The sequence below is a fragment of the Aulonocara sp. 'chitande type north' Nkhata Bay genome, linkage group LG8 (genome assembly GCF_057382095.1).
Source record: "Aulonocara sp. 'chitande type north' Nkhata Bay isolate Kocher_YH1m ecotype deep benthic linkage group LG8, A_spYH_male_GT1.1, whole genome shotgun sequence".
NCBI lineage: Eukaryota > Metazoa > Chordata > Actinopteri > Cichliformes > Cichlidae > Aulonocara > Aulonocara sp. 'chitande type north' Nkhata Bay.
In genome coordinates, this window is record NC_141351.1 from 12979267 (window position 1) to 13002437 (window position 23171).

A 23171-nucleotide genomic window follows, 5' to 3' on the forward strand; every position below is an offset into this window, starting at 1 on the left:
GAAATGAACACTTGTTCACATTAAGCTTTAGTAGAAACACTGAGATGTTATCTGTGCAGTTGAGAAATGTTGATGCTGAATCTCAGCTCCTTTGAATAAATTCTTTATTTCTGTTTTTTGTTTTAGCAAATTGTTGTCAGTACTGTGTCTTCTTCTGGTTTATTTTTCTTTGAATGTCACCTATTTTATAACCATACTAGTCTTTATTTTTTTCTCTCATCATAATAATTTTAATGAATTATTGTAAATATAGATCGCATGAATTATTTTTTTTAAGTTTTGTATCATGTCAAGAAATCTAAAATATATTTATACTGAAATTGCACAGTCAGGTTCATTGCTTAAACCAAACAAGTGTAATGCATGCCTTGTCAAAACTGTATTGAAAGAGAAAGAGTGAATGGCCGACCCTGGCTGCGACTCACTCTTGATGTGTGTAATGTATCTGTTTGTCTTTCAGACAGCTAACAGAACCTTTGACATCCCGCTGACACTGTTTGGCTCTGTAGTTCTCAGAGAAAGACTCAACTATGAGGATATAACAAGATACCTAGTCATCATACAAGCTAATGTAAGTTTTTTTCAACATTTCTATTTGTGTATTATTATGTCGCACTGTGTTAGGTTGGTTTTTTTTAATCATATATTAAGTTAAAGCTCTTGAAGGGAACACCTTTCATGTGGACCTGTCATAAAGAATGGCTGAAGAAAATCAGCCATCTCTCATGGGTAGGCGTGTAGACTGCTGCCTGGAGTGTTGTTTTATGTAAATTTGTATTATCATGGCAACATTAATGTTATGCAGCTTTTCTCACTATTTCTGTATTGTTGTGTGAGCCTTAAGGGATCTCTTAGAGCACCCCTAATTATCACTAATGTCTCTGTTAGCCTAATTGTTTTCCTTTTATTTCTGAGCTCTGTGTATGTTTTATTTATAAAGGTGGCTTATAGTGATTTTCACTCAATAAGCAAAGCACAGTTATGGAAAATTGTAGTTGAAGTTTGAATTGTTTGTGTTGCTGATGGTGCCAAAAAAGTTTTTTTTTTTATTGTGTCAAGAAAACCTTGCGTTCAAAAGCAGTTCTCGAGAAAGTATTCTGCAAAATATTCATATGTCTCAAGGCCCTGAAAGCACTATGGAGAGTCAGCAGTACACTGTAAGATTAATGTGTTTCTGGCTGCTTAACAAGGTGACATATCTGTTTGTCTGAATACAGTATTAAGAGTGTTTTGAGTAGCTTTGAAATTACTGTATATAAATTCCTAACAAAAGTTTAAGCTTAACTGAACCCATACAACCACAAAATAGAAAAGAAAAAAAAATCCCTGGGAACATGGCTGACCATTTAAGCTGTACATATATTGCAGATAAAGTATATACACCTTGTGTGAAAACCTGTGGTCCGGTACGAAACGACTCACGGACTGGTACCAGTCCATGGCCCGCGGATTAGGGACCGCTGTTTTAGAGTCTGTGGTTTCAATCTTTATGTTAAACTTGCTAACTGTGTCCACGTCATAGACTGTCCTTTTAGCTTATTCTCTGAGTCTGAAAACTGATTTGTCTTAAAACTGCATTATTGTTAATGGCCTCTAGTAGTAAAAAGACTTCAGGTTGTAAAGAAGTCTGTAGAAAGATGAGCCTCAGCTCTTTTGATCTGTAAACACTTTCCTGATGACTTCATGGCCTCAATTCCTTGAACTGTGAAATGAAACCTCGGTTTCAGTTCATGTTAAATAACACATGAAGTTCGTTTTGCAAGGTATGTTCGTTATTAGAGTCACAATAGACAATTATCCAGGGGTATAGTCAAGACTCGTCATTAGCCGATGACTGCACAGTGCTCTCAGTTTTAATTTTAGATCCATCTCTCTCTTGTCTTGTCCAGTTTCAAAACACCAAGATAGTGTTGGCAGAATTGCTTGTCATGAGTCACTGCGTGATGTCACAGCTTCTCGTCAAGCATAGCTTACAGTAATGAAGCCAGCAGGGGAAAACTCCTCTGTGAACTTGATGGAAATCTACTATTTTTTTATGATTTTTTTCAGTCTTTAAACTATATATAATCAGAGTTTAATTATTTCATATTTGTGTTTTCTGATTTCTCTTTTTAGATGGTATCTTCAATCTTGCTCATTAAAGATGTTTCAGAAATTTTTTTTTTTTTAGTTTTGAGGAGATCATTTCTTGGCAGAGGCCCCGGTTTCTTTCTTTTACTGTCGAGTAATTGGGAATATAATGTATTGCAATGATTTGATGTGATTAAGTAATATTAAAATGGGAACTTTGAGGAAACCTAATTAAGGGTTTATACCTGATATCTTGATTGTCTAGTGCTTAAGTTGTGCTACTTAGAAGAGTTTAATGGCAGAAAGCAGCTTTATCTGAACAGGATTTGAGAGTGCTCCCTCATATGCATACATAAAATGTGAAGCTGATGGAAATCTAGATGACTCACACATTGAATAGCAGATAACATTTCTCGTGGGTTTCTTCCTGTAAGTAAGATGTGGTGATCGCACCGACTGTTGAGTAGTTGAGGAGTTTAGTTAGTAGCCTTATTTGGCTATTTCTTGCGTTTTATCTTTTTTTTTTTTCAACTGGACTGCAGATGAAAAGTAGATGTAAATATTAGAATTTAAATTGTAGAGAATAAAGATAATAAATGATCTAAGTAGACGGAAATGTTTGTGAGAATGCTTACTATCAGTCTCTCAGTAGGACTGTGTTTTTTGGGATTTACTTATTTCTATTTTTTTATGAGGCTTTCAATGAAACCCAGCTTAGGATTTACTGGCGTTCTTTTGAGTTACAAGTCATGTGAACACATCTATTTTTCAATTTGTGTGTACCAAGGTCATACATTCTAGTGTTTCTTGTTTCAAAAGCTTCAAACCTTTCCACAATAGTAACATTCTCACTGAAAAGTAATTTTAAGATTCAGTTTTTGTCTTTGAGTTCAATGTCATCAACCACCATGTGAATTGGTCAATTGAAAAGAATGTATTTATTTAAACACCTCTTACATATATCCTTCTATTTTTAAATTAATACCTATATGATAATTATATTACCTGCAGAATATTTCCGAGTTTTAGAGTTTTAAACTACATTATTTAATTAACTTTTACCAAAAAAAATCTAAATTTATGTGACTCCTCAGAGAGACATAAACAAAACGAAATCAACCTGTAATTCCAACACGTGGGAGTTTTTGACTTTGTACAAAATACCAAATTCTGTTGTATCAATGTCATTTAGTTAGAAAATAATCAAAATCTTCAAAACATTTTCACTGTAATTAACTGTAATCCCATAATAACCAGAAAGCATGTCATGAAATGCAGCAATGCTGTTTCATTTTTATGCAATCTTACAAAAAAAGGAAAAGGTGGGTTAGCAGTGCTACAACTTAGTCCAGCCAGTGGACCAATAAACAATTTTATTCATGCTATCAAAATATGAATAAAAAGTTTGGTTTTCAGTATTTCATTGATATGATTTTTTCTACTACTACTACTCGGGTATCTTGAAAGGCACTATACAAATCTAAGTTAAAATTATTATTATTAACTGTTATTATTTTCTCTTCTTAATTTTACATGGGTGAGACCAAATGTTGGAACTTAATTTATCCTTAGCATATATTTGCATTTAAGAAATGAGAAAACAGGCTTCTTTTTTGTCTAATAAAAATGTTAATGCCTTGCAAGGCTGAAACACCTGAAAGATGTTGAACATCATTTCCTGTGTATAGTTTTGAATATTTTCAGTGAATCATACAGGAGCAGATGGGAGTGGGAGCAGTGCATGCTATACTTCCATATTTGTTATTCTACTTTACTGGAATTTATGTAATATTAGATTAGATTAGATTAGATAGAACTTTATTAATCCCTCGGGTGGGTTCCTCTGGGAAATTCGATTTCCAAAAAAGCACAGCACCGACAGAAGTTACAGAGTTATGTTGCTGAATGTGTATTTTTGTGAAATTTTGGTCACCAAAAGATTCATGAAATACAGGGTGGGCCATTTATATGGATACACCGTAATAAAATGGGAATGGTTGGTGATATTAAAGTCCTGTTTGTGGCACATTAGTATATGTGAGGGGGCAAACTCCTCAAGATGGGTGGTGACCATGGTGGCCATTTAGAAGTCGGCCATCTTGGATACAACTTTTGCTTTTCCAATAGGAAGAGGGAAATGTGACACATCAAACGTATTGGTAATGTCACAAGGAAAACAATGGTGTGCTTGGTTTCAACGTAACTTTATTCTTTCATGAGTTATTTACAAGTTTCTGACCACTTATAAAATGTGTTCAATGTTCTGCCCATTGTGTTGGATTGTCAATGCAACCCTCTTCTCCCACTCTTCACACACTGATAGCAACACCGCAGGAAAAATGCCAGCACAGGCAGTTTCAGGTGCTGCACATCTCGTATCTTCACACCATAGACAATTGCCTTCAGATGACTCCAAAGATAAAAGTCTAAGGGGGTCAGATCGGGAGACCTTGGGGGCCATTCAACTGGCCCACGACGACTAATCCACTTTCCAGGAAACTGTTCATCTAGGAATGCTCGGACCTGGCACCCATAATGTGGTGGTATATATACCACACCAAACCATCACTTTTGTTGTTCCAACAGTCTTGGAGGGATCCACCCAACGTGGGTTAGTGTCAGACCAATAGCGGTGGTTTTGTTTGTTAACTTCACCATTCACATAAAAGTTTGCCTCATGACTGAACAAAATCTTCTGCGTGAACTGAGGGTCCTGTTCCAATTTTTGTTTTGCCCATTCTGCAAATTCTGTGCGCCGATCTGGGTCATCCTCGTTGAGATGCTGCAGTAGCTGGAGTTTGTAAGGGTGCCCTTTGTGAGTAGCTAATATCCGCCGAAGGGATGTTCGACTAATGCCACTCTCCAGTGACATGCGGCGAGTGCTACGCTGTGGGCTCTTGCTGAATGAAGCTAGGACAGCCACTGATGTTTCTTCATCAGTGACAGTTTTCTTGCATCCACATTTTGGCAAATCCAACACTAAACCAGTTTCACGAAACTTAGCAAGCAGTTTGCTGACTGCAGCATGGGAGATGGGTGGTCTCGTAGGGTGTCTTGCATTGAAATCTGCTGCAATGACCTGGTTACTGCGTTCACCCGATATCAACACAATTTCGATCCGCTCCTCATGTGTTAACCTCTTCGACATGTCAATAATAATAATAATAATAATAATAATAATAATGGATTGGATTTATATAGCGCTTTTCAAGGCACCCAAAGCGCTTTACAATGCCACTATTCATTCACACACTGGTGGAGGCAAGCTACAGTTGTAGCCACAGCTGCCCTGGGGCAGACTGACAGAAGCAAGGCTGCCATATCGCGCCATCGGCCCCTCTGGCCAACACCAGTAGGCGGTAAGGTAAAGTGTCTTGCCCAAGGACACAACGACCAGGACAGAGAGCCCAGGGATCGAACTGGCGACCTTCCGGTTACAGATGCGCTTCCCAACCCCCTGAGCCACGGTCGCCCCAATGTCAATGGCTGTGAACAAAGAGAAACTTGTAAATAACTCAAGAAAGAATAAAGTTACATTGAAACCAAGCACACCATTGTTTTTCTTGTGACATTACCATTAAGTTTGATGTGTCACACGGCCCTCTTCCTATTGGAAAAACAAAAGTTGTATCCAAGATGGATAGAAGATCCGACTTCTAAATGGCCACCATGGTCACCACCCGTCTTGAGGAGTTTGCCCCCTCACATATACTAATGTGCCACAAACAGGACTTTAATATCACCAACCATTCCCATGTTATTACGGTGTATCCATATAAATGGCCCACCCTGTAGATTACAGTATGGTGTATACACTTGCTACATGAACATGAATGCTGTGCATTAGATATAGAATATATCAGATAAAAACCAGCCTTTCTGTATTATTACATGTTTTTCTTGATCATATCCTGATCGCTTTTCATTCAAGACACAAAGATAAATGTAGCCACATAATTATGCATTATCACCAAAAAAATCTGTCTGTCTGTCTAGGATCGAGCCCCTAATCCAAGTGACCGTCGAACAGCCACCACCACACTAACTGTGGATGTACTGGACGGTGATGATTTGGGTCCAATGTTTCTACCATGTACGCTTGTGGGAAATACCCGTGATTGTAGTCCCATCACGTATAAGGCTAATGTGCTTGAGCTGACCGAGCCGGTAAGTTTGTGTTTGTTCTGTACTTTGTTGTATTTGTGTGTACTATGTGTACTTAGCTTTAATTTTTGTAGCAATGTCCATTTGTGGATCACTTACTGTCTTCAGTGGACAATGATAACATGTATACACTCGCCGCCACTTTATTAAGTACACTGGTTCAGCTACTCATAACACAACATCAGCCAATCATATGGCAGTAACTCAATGCATTTAGGCATATAGACATTGTCAAGACAACCTGGTCAAGTTTGAACAGCAGCAGAATGGGGAAGACAGAGCATTGTTGATGCCAGTCGGGCTAGTCTTAGTATTTCAAGGTTCAAGGTTCAAGGTTCTTTATTTGTCACATGCATAGTTATACAAGTATAACACACAGTGAAATGTAGCCTGACACGCTCCTCGACATGTGCAAAAATTGGGGGGGGGGGGGGGTGTAGAGGAAGAACATTATATATATATACATATAGTATGTACACTGGGTGAATGTGCAGTAGTAGCAGCAAGCAGGTGAATTCTGTACATTAATATGAATAGACATCTGACTTTTCAGAAACTGCTAATCTCCTGGGATTTTTCTGAATTATCATTTCTTGATTTAGGTAATATCATACAGAGTTACTTTAGTTACAACCTTTTAGTTCCCTAATTTCCAGTAAAATGAAACTCTGTTGGCAGATTGCAGATGGTTTAGAAACTTAGGGGAAACTGCAATTATTAACCACAGGGTATATTGATAGACTGTGTCACTATGGATATCTTCACTTTCTTGTCTTCGAGCTTTCAAATCAAGGTCTAATGCCAATTCAAGCCAAATGTATTTACTCACTTTGGCATTTAAAATGTAGCTCGTTTTGCTGTAAACTACAGACTATGTCATTAGAATAGGGGCTAAATTTTTTTGTACACTCTAAAAAAAACATGCAATTTCATTCTGTATGTTAACTCCTGCAGAACCCATTGTAGGTTTTTCATAAGGAATTAGAGCCATTTGAAAAGGAACCCTGATATTTTAATAATAAGACCTTGTCAAGCAATGTCTGCTGGGAGTTACAATTTGCATAAAAAAAGGATTTTACTGTGTTTATACAAATGACTAATGAGCATCATTGTATACAGGGAATGTCTTGGTTTTATATTTTTGAAATACAAGTAGGTATTGTTTTCCTTCGATTATGGCAAAATTGTATGGCGGATGAAACTGCTATCCTAAAATATGTCATGTGTGGCCATCAAAGAGTTCTTGACATTCAAAGTTTGTCTTTTATAGATCCGGCTGTTACTCTCTTTTGTATGAACAAGTGTTTCAGGGCAGATTCTGCAACACTGTAGCCCATATTTATGCTTACACAGCTGTATGTACTTTTGCATTTGTATCTGTGGCATTTAGCTGATGCTATTGTCTGGAGAAACTCAGAGTACAACTTTGTAAACAAGGGGGGGGAAAGTTGCTTTAGGCAAAATCTTCAGCTATGACAAGTCAGCAGTGCATTCATCCCTTACAACACATATACACACACCTGCACACACCCTTGATGGTGACAAGCTAGCAGTGCCTTAATGCCCCCCATTCACCGACACACATGTACATAAATCCAGTATCACAGCCGTGGACCGGACACCGTCTTCTTCATCTCTCTATTTTACACTGAGATAGTTGTCGCATGCACACACATGTGCTGACTCTGCTCCAGACAGGCTGAAGGAACTATTTCTCTGCCTCAAGATTTCTCTTTTCACCTCTCTCTCTCTCAGACACACACACACACAGACACACACACTCTCTCTCTCTCTCTTTCCAGCCAGAGGAGACAGTCTTGGCTGGGAGGAAAAACAGGAGTAAATCAACTTTACAGCTGGTGGTTTTCAGAAGGAGTAAGTGTATGTGGACAAGGACAGGGTTTAAGATGGAGATGGGGGGGGATCTGGTGGATGGGGAGAGGGGAGTGAAAGAGAAAGGGGGGATGGCGGATGAAACTGCTACCCTGATATATGTCACAAAATGATACTATGTGTGGCCTTCAAAGTGCTCTTGACAGTCAAAGTTTATGTCTTTCATAGATCCAGCTATTACTCTCTTCTGCATGAACAAGTGTTACGGGGCAGATTCTGCAAATCTTGAGGGGTCACAAAACCCTTGTTATGTGGCAAGTGTTTAGTGTTGGGTTTAGTGTCCTTAAAACCCAAAGAAATATAGGAAAAAAACACACACAAAAAACCCCAAGTCGCTTCAAACACCAAGATTGTTTCTCACTTGTCGATTTTCTCCCAATACAGAGCTCTTGCTTACTCCAGACGCTTCGCTGATTTCAGTTTTTCTGATCTTATGCAATCACAGCAATAAAAATTGGAGTCAGTCAGATAAGCTGTGGTTGCTTGGCCTCATCTTTCTGTAAACTTTATATTCACTATTAATGAATTTCAGACTGCGTTCTCTCTTTACACGAGTTGGGAGCAGTGCAGAAGTCAAATTAAGGCGCATATTTAGGAAACCTATTTGACTGCCAGCACCCACATGATCATCATTAAGGAAAATCATTAAGAAATCTATTTCATAACAGATTACCTTAGGCAAATGACTGCCATGTATTTACTGCTATGACAGGTCAGAATGAAAAAGGTCCTTCATATAGAGCTGTCCTCTAAAGAATACAGTCTTATTTATCTTTAGGCTGCTCCCACCACAGAGCATCATTTCATCTCACCCTCCTTTGTCACGCCAAATGTCCCCCTTCACTACATCATGCAGTGATGTAGTGAAGGTGGACATGCAGCTTGTTGCTGAAGGAGGACACTACATCTGTGATCCGTGATCGTCCTCTTTGCCGTTCTAGTAACTCTGTACTCACCATGCTTTGTCCAGTATATCCACTACCCCTCCTCTCCACATGTCCAAACCACCTCAGTCTTGTCTCTCTAACTTTGTCCTCAATCTGCTCACCCTGAGCCGTCCCTCTGATACACTCATGTCTAATCCCGTGCATCTTGGTAGCTCCAATTGAAAACCGTAACATATTTAGCTTTGCCACCTCCACCCTGGCCTCCTGTCTTTTTTTAGTGCCGCTGTCTCTAAGCCATACATCATAGTAGGTCTCACTACCATCTTGTAAATCTTCCCTTTCACTCTTGCTGCTATCCTTCTGTCACAAATCACCCCTGACACTCATCTCCACCCATTCCACCCTGCCTGCATTCTCTTCACCTACGTTGTGTACTGTCCGTCCATCCAAAACAACGGAGAAGGGCATTGTCCATGATGAGTTTAAAAACCCCAGCTGCAGTATTTAAACTAATCTATTTTCAGTATCTCTACACCTTACATGTGCACCTTTCCTCTTGTTTCTCTCTCATTCACACAATTCTGTCTCAATTCCACAAACTTTTTATGAGAATACACCAAAGTCATTTGTGTCTTGTATCTGCCTCCCGACTGTCAAAAATCCCCATGAATAAAGAAATTAGAACTTTAAATTCACACTTTTATTTATTTATTTTTGTCATGAGATGCATTGAAAGAGAAAGTAATGTAGTTTCTTTATCACAGATATCTGGAAAATTGTATATATTTTGTATTTCTGTATGGAAATTTAAAAGACATGAGCACTGGCAAAAAGAAAATAACAAAAGATGTCTCTGAGTTATGAAAGGTAAGGGAGAAATAAAGCAGTTTTGGAGATTACTTCCTTCCTTACTTGGAATTAAAATTTGCGGGAATGGGTTTGACTTTATTTATTTTTTTATTTTGTGAATTCAGTTCATAATTTTAAAGTTCTTCTTTTTAGTGCAGAACATAACAAATAACTGCTTTAATTGTACCTTTTTATTCATTTTTCAAGGTAGTTCATTTTTCATTAAAAATCAAGCATTGCTTTTGCAAAGCAGGCTTAAGCCTTTATATATTTCCTTTGTCCACAAGTTAGTCAAAGTATGAGTGTGTCTGTAACTGAGGCCTTCTAGGAAGATTTGTCTGTATTAATCAACCCCTGTGGTCTTGGTTAATACAGTATAATTGTCAGTTCTGGCCTTTGCTTAAAGATAAAAAGAAAGTTCAATGACGTATTCTTGGAATAAATAAATGCAAAATCTCTTTTTCTCATAACCCATGATTTGGCTAGCATGACAGCAGTGTAGATGAATATCTACTTCCAGCTTTCAGAATAATGAGAACTTTGACTGTTTGAATGACACACACTATATTAAATTTGCATGTTATATTTTCTGTTTCTGATTTGCTTCTAATGCACTGTGCAGAGATTCTTCTTCTTATGGTTACACTTTGACACTGAAACACTGAACCAACAGTGCTCTTTTATGCCTTACAGTGTCACTATTTTGGTCAAATGTAATCATTTCTCTTGAAAGAAATTACAGCAGCTATAAGCCTTCCTCCCTCTCTCTGATTGGTGTTTATATACATAGTAATACACAATATTATATGCACTCACATACATTTAAATGATCAGCACAATGCTTAAACTGTGCTTTTTTTCCTCATCGGTTGCCTTTGGTGCCTTTACTACCAGTGTCGCAGTTTGGCTAGATGAACGAGCAGACTGTGTGCTTTGACAGTGGCAGCTGCTCTGCACATTTCAAAATTACCAAGGAGAAAGGAGCAATTTGAATTTTACCAAAAGTCTTAGAACTGAAGAAAGCTTGCATAAACATCATTATCAAATCCATCCAGAGTGAAAAAACAGGAACAGCTTGCAGAAACTGAAGAGAAGGGTAAAGGGTTATGCTGTGCAACAGTTTTTCGTGAAACACTCAAAGGTTTAACCTGAAGAATTGATGAGCATTTAAGTTACTGGGTGGTATTTTTATGCCAACAGCAGGTCTCCTGTTGGTTTGGAAGCAAAGAACTGAGGAGGTGCAGGGAGATAGGTGAAGCTATAGAAAGAATGGAACGACAGCAACAAGCTGCTGTTCCTGGTACAAGAAAATTGGGGAGGGGAGGAATGAGCGAGGAGGAGAGAAAAGGCACTGTAATAATTTGAGTCCTAATCAGGCTGATGAGAGATGACAACCTCAGAGCCTTGGAGCCAGGATAACTATTCTCTCTCTGTGTCTTTCTTCCTCACATACACACACACACACCCCAAGATGCTGGTCATTATGCCGAGGAGTTGGCTGTCAGGCCATGTTCACACATACACTTCAAAAACACTGCCATCTCTGCAGCTCAGTATTTCATAGCTGTAAGGGATAAACCTGATTATTGACCGAGACTTGACCAATAATTAGTTTATCATTAAATCATACTGCAATTGACTGGCAACAAGATGCATGATGCAAAGAATACAGTACTCTGTCTGTAATAACAGTATTTTTTTTGTTGTTGTTTTTTCCTGCACTGACACACTCAGCTTCCTTCTGCAAATTCACATCTGTTACTTGTCCACATATAGTTATATGGGAGTGTGACAAGTTCCCGTTGCAACATAAAGTCTTGCCATGCACTTTTGTGTAGCTCGGTAGCCAGCACAAAGCTTCTTCTGACCACCAAATGCCCTCCAAGATTTTTCCCCCCGCTACTGATCGCCTCGCTGCTCCCTGGATCAGACACCTGCCTGCACAGCGGCTGCCCATTTGCTCATTAGTTCCTCAGCATATACGCATATATACATGCACATATATGTAAATACATATATATAAACACTACCAGTCATAAGTTTGGACACTTCTTCTCATTATTTATTTCTTTTTTTTTCACATTTGTTACATTGTAGATGCATACTGAAGACATCAAAACTATGAAGCAAGATACACTGAATTATGGAAAAAATTATAAATACCCCTAAATATGTCTTATATTTCAGATTCCTCAAAGTAGCCAACTTTTGCTTTGTTGACAGCGCTGCGTGATATAGTCACCTGAAATAGTTTTCACTTCACAAGTGTGACTTGTCAGGGTTCATTTGGGGAATCTCTTGCCTTTTTAGTGCGGTTGGGACCATCAGTTGTGTTGTGCGGGAGTCACAGCTGACAGTCCTATTTGACAACTATTAGAATTCATATTATGGCAAGAACCAATCAGCTAAGTAGAGAGAAACGACAGTCCATCATTACTTTAAGAGCTGAAGGTCAGTCAGTCCAGAAAATTGCTAAAACTTTGAATGTGACGAAACAGGCTGACATGAGGGGACCGCCCCAGGAAAGGAAGACCAAGAGTCACCTCTGCTGCTGAAGATAAATTCATCTGAGTCACCAGCCTCAGAAATCACAAGTTAACAGCACCTCAAATTAAAGCCCAGATAAATGCTACACAGAGGTCCAGTAGCAGACACATCTCTACATGAGCTGTTCAGAGGAGACTGTGTGAATCAGGCCTTTATGGTCAAACAACTGCTAAGAAACCACGACTAAGGAAAAGCAACAAGCAGAAGAGATTTGTTTGGGCCAAGAAACACAGGGAAGGAACTTAGTGGAAATCTGTGTTTTGGTCTGATGAGTCCAATTTGAGATCTTTGGTTCCACCTGCTGTGTCTTTGTGCAACGCAGAAAAGGTAAATGGATGCTCTCTACATGCATGGTTCCCACTGTGAACCATGGAGGAGGAGGTGTGATGGTGTGGCGGTGCTTTGCTGGTGACACTGTTGGGGATTTATTCGAAATTCAAAGCACACTGAACCAGCATCCTGTAGCGACATGTCATCCCATCTGGTTTGCGTTTAGATGGACCATCATTAATTTTTCAACAGGACAATTACCCCAAACACACCTCCAGGCTACGTAAGGGCTGTTTGACCAAGAAGGAGAGTGATGGAGTGCTGCGCCAGTCACCTGAACTAAACCCAGTCGAGATGGTTTGGGATGAGATGGACCACAGAGTGACGGCAAAATGGTCAACAAGTGCTCAGCATCTCTGGGAACTCTTTCAAGACTGGTGGAAAACCATTTCAGACGACTACCTCGTGAAGCTCAGCAAGAGAATGCCAAGAGTGTGCAAAGCAGTAATCAAATTAAAGGGTGGCTTTTTTGAAGAATCTAAACTCTAAAACATTTTTTGAGTCATTTCACACTTTTTTTATTTACTACATAATTACATATGTGCTCATTCATAGTTTTGATGCCTTCAGTGAGAATTTACAATGTAAGTAGTCATGAAAATAAAGAAAAAATATGAGGTGTGTCCAAACTTTTCACTTTTCTAGAGCAAAGCAGGTAAATAGCTTTCAGTATTACCTGCAGCTTGACTTGCTATGTTGATCTTTTTTTAACCCCCAGCTTATTATTTGGCCCAGTTATATCAGACTAAACCAAATACTCAAATAAAATTCTTAAGTTTATAACTAAGCTTAAGAGTGGCAGTAGCCAACAACTGATCTTCATGGAGTAACCCCAGTTTTGCCCAGTCCAGCCGAAGATGAAAGAGGCAGAAAAACTACTATATTTAAAAGTTGTAAGAATATTACATGGTATAGAAGCCAAATCAATCACATTACTGAGCAGTTTTTCTTAATGGTTTAAAAGTATTCGTGTGTATAAATTGGCTGTAGCGATTAATGGACTTTATTATTTTATTAATTTCCAAAATCGTTAGTTGCTTAACTTAAATACTAAACAGCAATTCAGTGACAGTGCCAGAGCCCTGACACTTCTAAGTAAATTTGATTTTGACCGTTTAAAATTTAATTTGGACCGTCTCTTAAAATTAATAGACATAAGTGATGGATCACTTTATAATAAAGCAATGCAATAAAAAAGCCTGATTAAAAAAAAATCCAGAGATCTCTGACTGAGCTGATGTGTGTTTATAAAGTCAAAAGCCCTGCTTTAAAATCAGGTTGTGGTCAAGTAGTCTTTTCTGTTTAGGAAAGTTCCTAATTGAGTGAAATGACCCAGTATAAAGTATGAGCTTATATAACTTTCTAAATTCTACAAAAAAAAAATCATCAGTTTTGCTGGTTTGGGCTTAGCTGACGTGGACTGACTCAAGAATTTCTTCATGCTTTTTTTTACCAGCTAGTCAGTTAATAAGCCAAGCCATGTAGCAGCATGAAGAGCTTAAATAGAAGTGAGTGACTTCCCTGGAGATGCGTCACAATCATATCAAAGTTTGTGTATGCCCGTAGATAATGTGGCGGGAGTGATGGAGTAATTGACAGTATGAATGATAAATTATTTACAGTGTCACAACAGTATTGCCTCCACCGTCACAAATCACAGGCTGACTCTCACATCGCTTTTGTAGTTCTTGTTGTCAGTGCTTTTTTTCCTCATTGACAAAGTTAAATGGTGTCAATAACTAAAATTACAGTGGCACTCTTGCAGTGTTTTAGCGACCTGGTTGTCTTTCGGGGGCTTTAAGTTTCTTCCATGCTGCATTAACATCTCCCTGTCTCCCTTCACTCCTGACAGATTCATCTCCCTTCTATATATTTAAACCCTCTTTTACTCCACTCCATTACTCCCCATAACTTCTTCTCTGCCGGTGTTTTCGCTCCCTTCCTCTTCAGGCAACAGCAAAGATGGCTCGGTGAAGGCTGGTAGATTTTAAGTGGTGCATGACAGGTGCGGCAGTTAAATGTTGTGTCATAGCAGGTGTGTACGGTGCATGCATGTCTATGGGAGGATGCGTATTTAGAAAAACTCGCAGGCTTGTTGTTGTGCTTTGTTTGGCATTTTATTTCCTTAGTGATCATAATTTATTCCCATGGACATGTTATATTTCTCCCATCGGGGGTCTTCTCATTGCACGGACCACAGCAATATCGCACTGTCGTAAGTCAACATTATAGCCCGGCCACGTTAGTATGCAGATGGAGCCAGATTCTCAACTCCTGTGTATTTGTGTGTTTGAGTGTGTGTGCGTGGGTGTGTGCACAATATATATTACCATTTATATGCTGCACTTATATAATACATTTTAGTGTGTGGATGTGCATATTTACCCTCCTGTGTGATTTTTAAATTTACTCCAATTTTGTGTTGTCTTCAACAATACATTTTCCTGTTCTGCTGCTCCGATGTTTCCTCTGCTTGGATATAGTTTGTGCATTAAAATAACTTTTCCCAGACCACCAGTAATTAAATAATTGCTATGTCTTCCTCCTAATTTTAGCAGAGCTTCTGTTATCACACACACAACGTTGGCAGTGGATGTTAAAAGTGCTGTCCTATGTCCAAGTTTGATTGATTCATTGTTTTTCTCTCTCACTCTGTGGAAAATATTTCTCCAGAGTAAGGTGAATCCGCTCAATGTGACTCCACCCATACAAGCTGTGGACCAGGACAGAAACATACAACCTCCCTCTGACAGGCCGGGGATCCTGTATTTCATCCTTATTGGTAGGTTTGTTTGTTTTTACTAAACATTTTAGGAAGCTATTTAATAAATGGCAAAGCGGTACAGTGGTTTGCAGTCACGTCACAGCAAGGAGGTTCTGGGTTAGAACCCTCTGGCCTGCTTGGTCCTTGGTGTGTCGAGTTTGCTTGTACTCTGTGTGCCCACGTGAGTTCTCTCCAGGTCCTCTGGCTTCCTCCCACAACCTAAAAGGCATGTTGGGTTAATTGTTACATCTAAATTGGCTGTAGGTGAAAAGGAAAAATAGCATCCTTATGTTTTTGTTGTTGTTGGGGTTTTTTTTTTTACCCAAACAATTTTAAATTCACATATTTTTTTTAAGACTGATTGGTGAAACATTATTTAACATGCCACTTACACAGGGCAATACGCTCTGACTCTGTTCTTTCGAGATTATCTTGTCAAATGTAGATCAGTGGTATTGCGGTTCCTTAGGCTAGATTTAAGGCCCAATGCTAACGTCCACACTCAGAAATTTTAATATAAAAGTAAAAAGCGCATGAATTATTGTATCTTAAAGGCTGCCTTGTACTATATTATTTCCACTAGAGCACTTTGTTGTCTAAATGCAGGCTTACTTGGTGGTCCTAGATGATCCGAATTTAAGTAGTAGAATTTAAGCAAGAACATTCAGCCATCAAGCCCATTTCCTTTGGAACCAGCTCCCGGTTTAGGTTTAGGAGATGCATGTTCTCTACTTTTAAGAGTGTATGCATATCCTGTATGGCATAAGAGAGGCTTAAAATGTTCCTTTTTAAAAAAAGCTTAGTTACACCTGGATCAAATGATCCCAAACCAAACCATCCCACTGTTTTAGGCTCATGATACACAGAGAACTCCATTTATTTATTTTCCCTTTCATATATGTCATTATGCTTTGTGTTCCATCCTGTTTGTTGCTCATGGTTTCAGCTTTCTGTCATTTATTTCCCCCCACCAACCTCAGGTAATAAGGTTGGTGAGAGCATCTGAGCCTTTTTTGTTAGAGGTTTTTCTTGAACCTCTTCTTTTCCACCGTTACCAGGTGCTTTGTTGTAGGGGATTGTTGGATTGATGGGGTTCTCTCACTAATCAGTGTTTTTACTTTACAGTATAAAGCACCCTGAGCTGCCTGTTGTGTACTAGCACTGTATAAATAAGCTGTGCTGAATCAAATGCAATCAAGTAACACACCTACAGAAGCACCACAGCTGCACACACATTTGCCATCAGAGTGGAGAATGAGACCAGGCCTAAATGTCCATAAGGCTTTTGATGAAGCAACTTAAATAGACAGTGATAAAAAAGTATGCTCTGGACAGTTTGTGAAAGATAACATTTTACAGAATTACAGAGGTGGAATTGTTTCTCATTAGTGCTTTATACGTATCTAAAACTATAGGACAACTGTGCATCATACAAAATATTTTGATTACCATTTGAAACTATAAAATGCAGCATAACAACAACTTCAACAAGTCAGGATGTGCATAGTCTGTAGAAATGTACTGACATGACTTGACACAGGCTTGATTAAATTTCCCAGACCCCTCCTGTGAAACTAATCTCTCTCTGAGTGAGGATTATTAGAGAAAGTGTGACAATGGGCAAAGAAAAAAGATGTTGCAGCTTTGCAGCTCATCCAACATTATGATTCTAAATCTAAAAACAGAAATTACTGTTGAAAGTAAGCTGAGGAATATTTAATGTGAACTGCAGTGGTTTTGGTTACACTACTTGTGATTTTTAATGAAGGATCTGACAAATATTTGAAGTGCCATTAATGGAGGCAGTTTAAATAATTCAAAGTGAGGCTTTTATTTTACTGTTAAACATCTAAATGCGCCAGTTCACCTGAAAAAGCAAGAAACACGCAGGAGGTAAAAAGACACAGAGAAGATGGGAATTGCAGCACTATTTATGCACAAAAAACCATTTATACACAAAAGGGTAATCAGGAAATAGGACACAACGGGGTAACTAAACACAGGTAAAGATAATCAAGGACAATGAGACAGGAGGGGGAGTAAAACATTTAACACAGGAGACAAATAACTATCAAAATAAGACTGGAGTTGATAATCTAACAGGGAAATGTAGACATATGAGTAAACTTTAAAAAAAAAAAAAGTAATTTATACAGGAGGATGAGATGAGATTTTTGTGAGACCACAAATTAAAATCTAAAACAAACAGTAAGTAATCTAATAACTAAAAACTGAAAATATTAAGGAAATAGAAAAAGATGCAAATGTAAATAGTAATAAAAGTAAAAAGAAGGAAACATTTAACAACTTGAAAAAAGTCCTCCATATGAGACGTCTGTCCAGTTGTACTCTTGCTGCATGTCGTACTTGGCCCTCATTCTTTCTGAACTAACATAGAAATAACATTAAAAGAAAGGGCTTTTGCAAAATTAAGATGCTTAATATATTTACCTAAGCTTGGATTCTAGGTAAAAACACATGCCTTAGAAATAATAATAAAAAAAAGATATAATATTGGGCACTCAATCAAAGAAATTTATGTAGCACATTTCATTCCAAGTGGAGGCACAAAGTATCCATAAACATAGTAGAAATAATCTGTCTTGCAACGTGCCATCTCTCAAAAGCCAGTCAGATCAATGCTAGCTGCTGTAGCTGTAAAGATGTAACATAGACCGAAGTGCACACTTGAGAAATGTGATTGTGTACATCTGCCTGTGTTGCTGCTCTTTTTACCAGAGCTTGATTTCCCCATTGAACAATGTAGCCTTCATAGGAATCATATATGTACGGGCGGTGTGTACCTGTTGCGAGCTGCGATCTTTAAACTGGGAGCATTATCCAAGTCTCTTGCCTTGGATTCTCCCTCTAGAAACCCATCAAGCAAACATAAAGTGATTCTAACACAAATGTTTCCTCCCCTCTCCCACAGCAGTATATCTTCCGTTAAAAATGCATTTTTGGTTTGCTCTTACTGTTTGTGTTTGTTGTCCTCTCTCTTCCAGGCAAACCAGAGTCCTATGTAGAATATTTCCGCTTAAACAGAACCACAGCAGAACTTCTGCTACTGAAGCCCATCGACAGAGAGCACTACCACAGATTTGATCTGGTGATCAAGGTGAGAAACACTGCAGCAGCAAACAAGGCAGTTTTAATGAGATTTTCTTTTTTCTTGCATGTTTCTTCTACCTCAAAGAAACCCGCCAGTTCACTCTGTAGTGCTTTTTTAATGCCTTTAATCTACAAATATTCATCAAGTTGATCAGCAAATCTCTAAGTCCTAATAAAGACTGTTTATATTAGGTTTATTTATCTCCTGACGATTAAAAGTAGTCTGCCATGAAGACATTTAAATGATAGTCATTTTAAAGCATTCGCTATAGTAGTATGCATATATATATATATATATATATATATATATATATATATATATATATATATTAGGGGTGCAACGATACACAAAATTCACGGTTCGGTTCGATACTTTGGTGTCACGGTTCGATATTTTTTCGATACAAAAAAAATGTTCATGCCTTTTTAATTTGTCATTTATTAAAATTATAAATATATATTTTAACTCAAAAGTTCAGTTTTTAAATTTAATGTTGCTGAAACAACAAAGTAATAAAAATAAATAAATCTATCTGATTGAGGAATCACTCATCTTTGGAAAAGAGTTTATTACAGAGAAATGGCTCTTTCCAAAATAAGAGCTATACTATCCGCTTCTTCTGGGCTATATTCTCAGCAGCATATTAAACATATCAGGTCCCCATAAGGAGAATCATGTGCTAACGGCTGTCTAAATGACTCGGGTAAAGTTTGTAGCATGCCTGCTTGTTGTTTTTGTCTGCTTTCACTTGTCTTTCCACTAGGATGATGTCGGAGTAAATGTGCAGTCATATTCGTTGTGTTCCCACTAGTGCTGTCAGCGTTAATCTCGTTGAAATGACGTTAACGCCACAACACGGCAAATCTCCGTTAACGAGCTACCGCGGATCGCCCCGTGCGTGGGGCTGGACGGCCAACACGTTAACGAGCTAACTGCGCTAACGCACTAGTTCCCACCAATGTAATTGAGCATTGCGTGGCACATCCGACATACTTTTAGTTTTGTCCATGACGCGCTTACCTTCAGGGTCATACGTCACATGAAAACCAAAATAGTTCCAAACGCCAGATCTGAATGAGAGTGGGGGAGGTTCAATTTGCCATGTTGCAAGGAGAGCTTAACTTCTGTCTCACTAGCTCGCCCTGCACTCAGTGAATCTGCACTCGACTACTCCGCCTAGGCTGCACTGTCGAGTGCAGATCCACTGAGCGCTCAACACAGACAGCATCGTCAGAAGGAAAGTTGATAAAATAAATTTAAAATTTTGTATTGTTCGATACATATGCGTACCAAACCGAAAGCACTGTATCGAACGGTTCAATATCGATACTAGTATTGTTGCACCCCTAATATATACACACACACACACATATATATATATATATATATATGTGTGTGTGTATGTATATGTATATATATATATATATATATATATATATATATATATATGTATATATATATATATATATATATGTATATGTATATATGTATATGTATATATGTATATGTATATATGTATATGTATATATATATATGTATATATATATGTATATGTATATGTATATATATATATATATATATATATATATGTATATGTATGTATATATATATATATATATATATATATATATATATATATATATATATATATATATATATATATATATATATATATATGTGTGTATATATATGTTACGCTACTCTCACATACTTACAGAATTTTACAACTAATAGCTCTTTCAAAAAAATGAATAAATAATGAAAGGAAAGGCAACAGAAGGGAGCAAAGTAACAGAAATACACTGGTTTTTTAATAATCCACCTGAGGTAAACTAAAAGGATTGGTACACATTTATTTGTACAAAACAATTTATTTTGCCGTTGTGAAATGAAAGAAGGACGTTTCATGACTTTAGTACAAACAATAACAGGTAAAGTAGGGTCTTTGGTCAGATACAGTATGTGACCAGCACCTCAGTGGTCACCGCCTCAGATGTTTCTTGTAACATTTAAAATCCTTCTCGAAGGACAACGATCAACTACACTCCATCAAGCCACTCTGAATGAAAGATTTATAAGTGCTGGTTTGGAGTTTGCCAGATGCATTGAAGGATTATTAGAGCATGAGGAAAAAATATGATCCGATGTGCCAAAAACTATTTGGGATGAACTCCAAGAACTCTGCCTGATGAGCACCAAGCACTGGTGTTCATTAAGCTCACTAATGCTATCCCTACAGTGAAGCATGGTTATAGCATCATAATGCTAAAAGAGCGTTTCTCACCATTAGGGACACGGAGACTGCTCAAAATTAAAAAGAATATGAACAAACCAAAACACAGTAACTGTTCATCTTTTAAGAGATCATACTCATGTGGATTTGACACAAGTCTGAATATACTTGAGTGGACTGGAAACCCACAGAATATCTATAGAAAAACCTTGAGATGGCATCCATTCTTTGTGATGAATCATGAAAGGTTTTTCCAAATAAAAGCTCTACTGGCTGCCAATGCACTGGATGAAGGGTTGGAATGCTTTTGCAAAGAAAGATTCTTGTTTTTAAAATGACAATTTCTCAAAAGCATGTTTTCGTTTGCTCATTGTCAGTTCTACATACTTCTAATGTTACGTTGCCAAAATGTAAGCAAACGTAGACAAAAAACGGGTCTCAAATTAGTACGTTAGCCCTGACCTGTAGCTGAACTTTCATTACGGATCCATGTTAGCATTTTTCACTTGTAAAATAGCAGAGAAGCCACACTATACAACTCTACTGGTTACTTAAATAAACTTAAAAAAACAAAAGAAAAGAAAAAGAAAAAAAGACTGGAACTCAGAAATAAATCATCAACTCATACTTTTTCAGCAGCACTTAAACCTTTGAACTTGACTTACCAATTTCCTTAGAGAAATCATTTCATAAAATGACAGACTGATTAAACAGAATCACCAGCACAAACAAAAAAAGCACACTTGTTACTATTTTCAGCATGTGGAACTGTAATACATGGGTAGTCGCAGCATCTGTCATATCACTGTGTGTAATTTCGTCAACCACTGTAAAGACATAAAGGCTTAGCAGCGTGATTTATGGCTGGTCAGTTAGAGAAGATTCAAAGCTAAATTGGTTGTTATTACACTTTCCTCTCTCCCCTTTAGGCAGAACAGGACAACGGCCACCCCCTGCCAGCTTTCGCCAGCCTTCAAATCGAAGTTCTGGATGAAAACAACCAGGCACCCTACTTCCTGCAGCCTAGTTACCATGGCTACATCAGTGAGGCATCGCCAGTGGGAACCACCATAGCGACCAGCGCCAGCCTATCTGTACCACTGGCCATAATAGCACTGGATAATGATGTGGAGGAGGTATGATGAACATGTACAGAGCTGTGATTGATTACAAAAACAAAAACTAAATATTGTTGTTACTAATTAATCAAATTCTAACAGAGTGAAGAATGAAAATGTTCTTGTAAAACCAGAACGACGCAGCTGTTTTAAAATGGTTTGGATTTTTTAGTATGTGTAAAAACTCTTACAACATTTTGATCTGTTGAATCTACTTCTTTTATAGCTGGCACTCAATAAGACGCCTGTAGGTATCAGCTCGGTGCTTTCCTTCTATCTTGACCTTCAGAGTTCTGAGTGGTGTTAACAAGGACTGTGCTTCTAACAACAGACACATGACTCACTTATGTTAATGCTCATTGGTGTTGTGATGTTAAAGTTTACTATACTAGATGAAAACAGACCATTAGCCTTTTACTTCCTGTTGTATTAGAGATCATTTACCTCTGTAGGCCTGTCAAGCTCTTTGCTATCCTACTGATTTACTTGTTGTAAATAATACAACTGCTGAAAGGCACATCCTTGATAACAGGCAGACAAAAGGCCTGTTATCTAATTGCCTACTTTTCACACAGGGGATTGAAAATAACAGCTTAAGCTAGCAGATATTTTATTTTATTTTTACAATTTTGTTTTATCAGGTGCTAGCTTACATATTAAGCTAATATTGCTGATTGAAAACACTCTCTGTTCTTCGCTCTATCTCATGTTTTCAGCAACATTGTTAAATAACAAAAAAGAGAGGGAAACTGAGTGACAGGTTAGCCAGACATGATTAGCAGCTTACATAGGACCACAAAAGCACATATTTTAATAACTTACGACTAGAGTTGGATGTCTCGAGACCGGTCTTGGTCTCGAGACCGGTCTTGAGACCACTTTTACGTGGTCTTGGTCTTGTCTTGATCTCGACGGACTTTGGTCTCGGTCTTATCTTGGTCTCGCTGTCTCGGTCTTGCTGTCTCAGATCAACATAGTGGTCGGGAGATTTGGAGTCAACAGTATCCATGACACACAGTGTAACGTTCAATAATGTATCATGCGCAAAAGCTTTAGCTCTAAGAGCCGTGCTTAGAGAGTGCTTTGTAGTGAATCAGAATAGTCGACTCCCATTGAGCGAGAGCCGCAGCTCCTCAATTAATTTCCTTTCACTGCTCAGCTGTCACACAGCGACACACAGTGGCTCAGCCATGCTCAAATCCCT

The 23171-nt window shown here is 38.1% G+C and overlaps 1 protein-coding gene across 1 annotated transcript in view; it reads left to right on the plus strand.

Moving 5' to 3' along the window:
• Window positions 1–23171, plus strand: part of LOC147323344 (protocadherin-15-like) — a 233088-nt gene that overhangs the window by 72925 nt on the left and 136992 nt on the right. The window contains exons 8-12 of the mRNA XM_086303646.1: window positions 461–571; window positions 6067–6237; window positions 15414–15522; window positions 18510–18622; window positions 21779–21985. Of these exons, the coding sequence (XP_086159772.1) occupies window positions 461–571; window positions 6067–6237; window positions 15414–15522; window positions 18510–18622; window positions 21779–21985 (711 nt within the window). The remainder of the gene's footprint in view (window positions 1–460; window positions 572–6066; window positions 6238–15413; window positions 15523–18509; window positions 18623–21778; window positions 21986–23171) is intronic.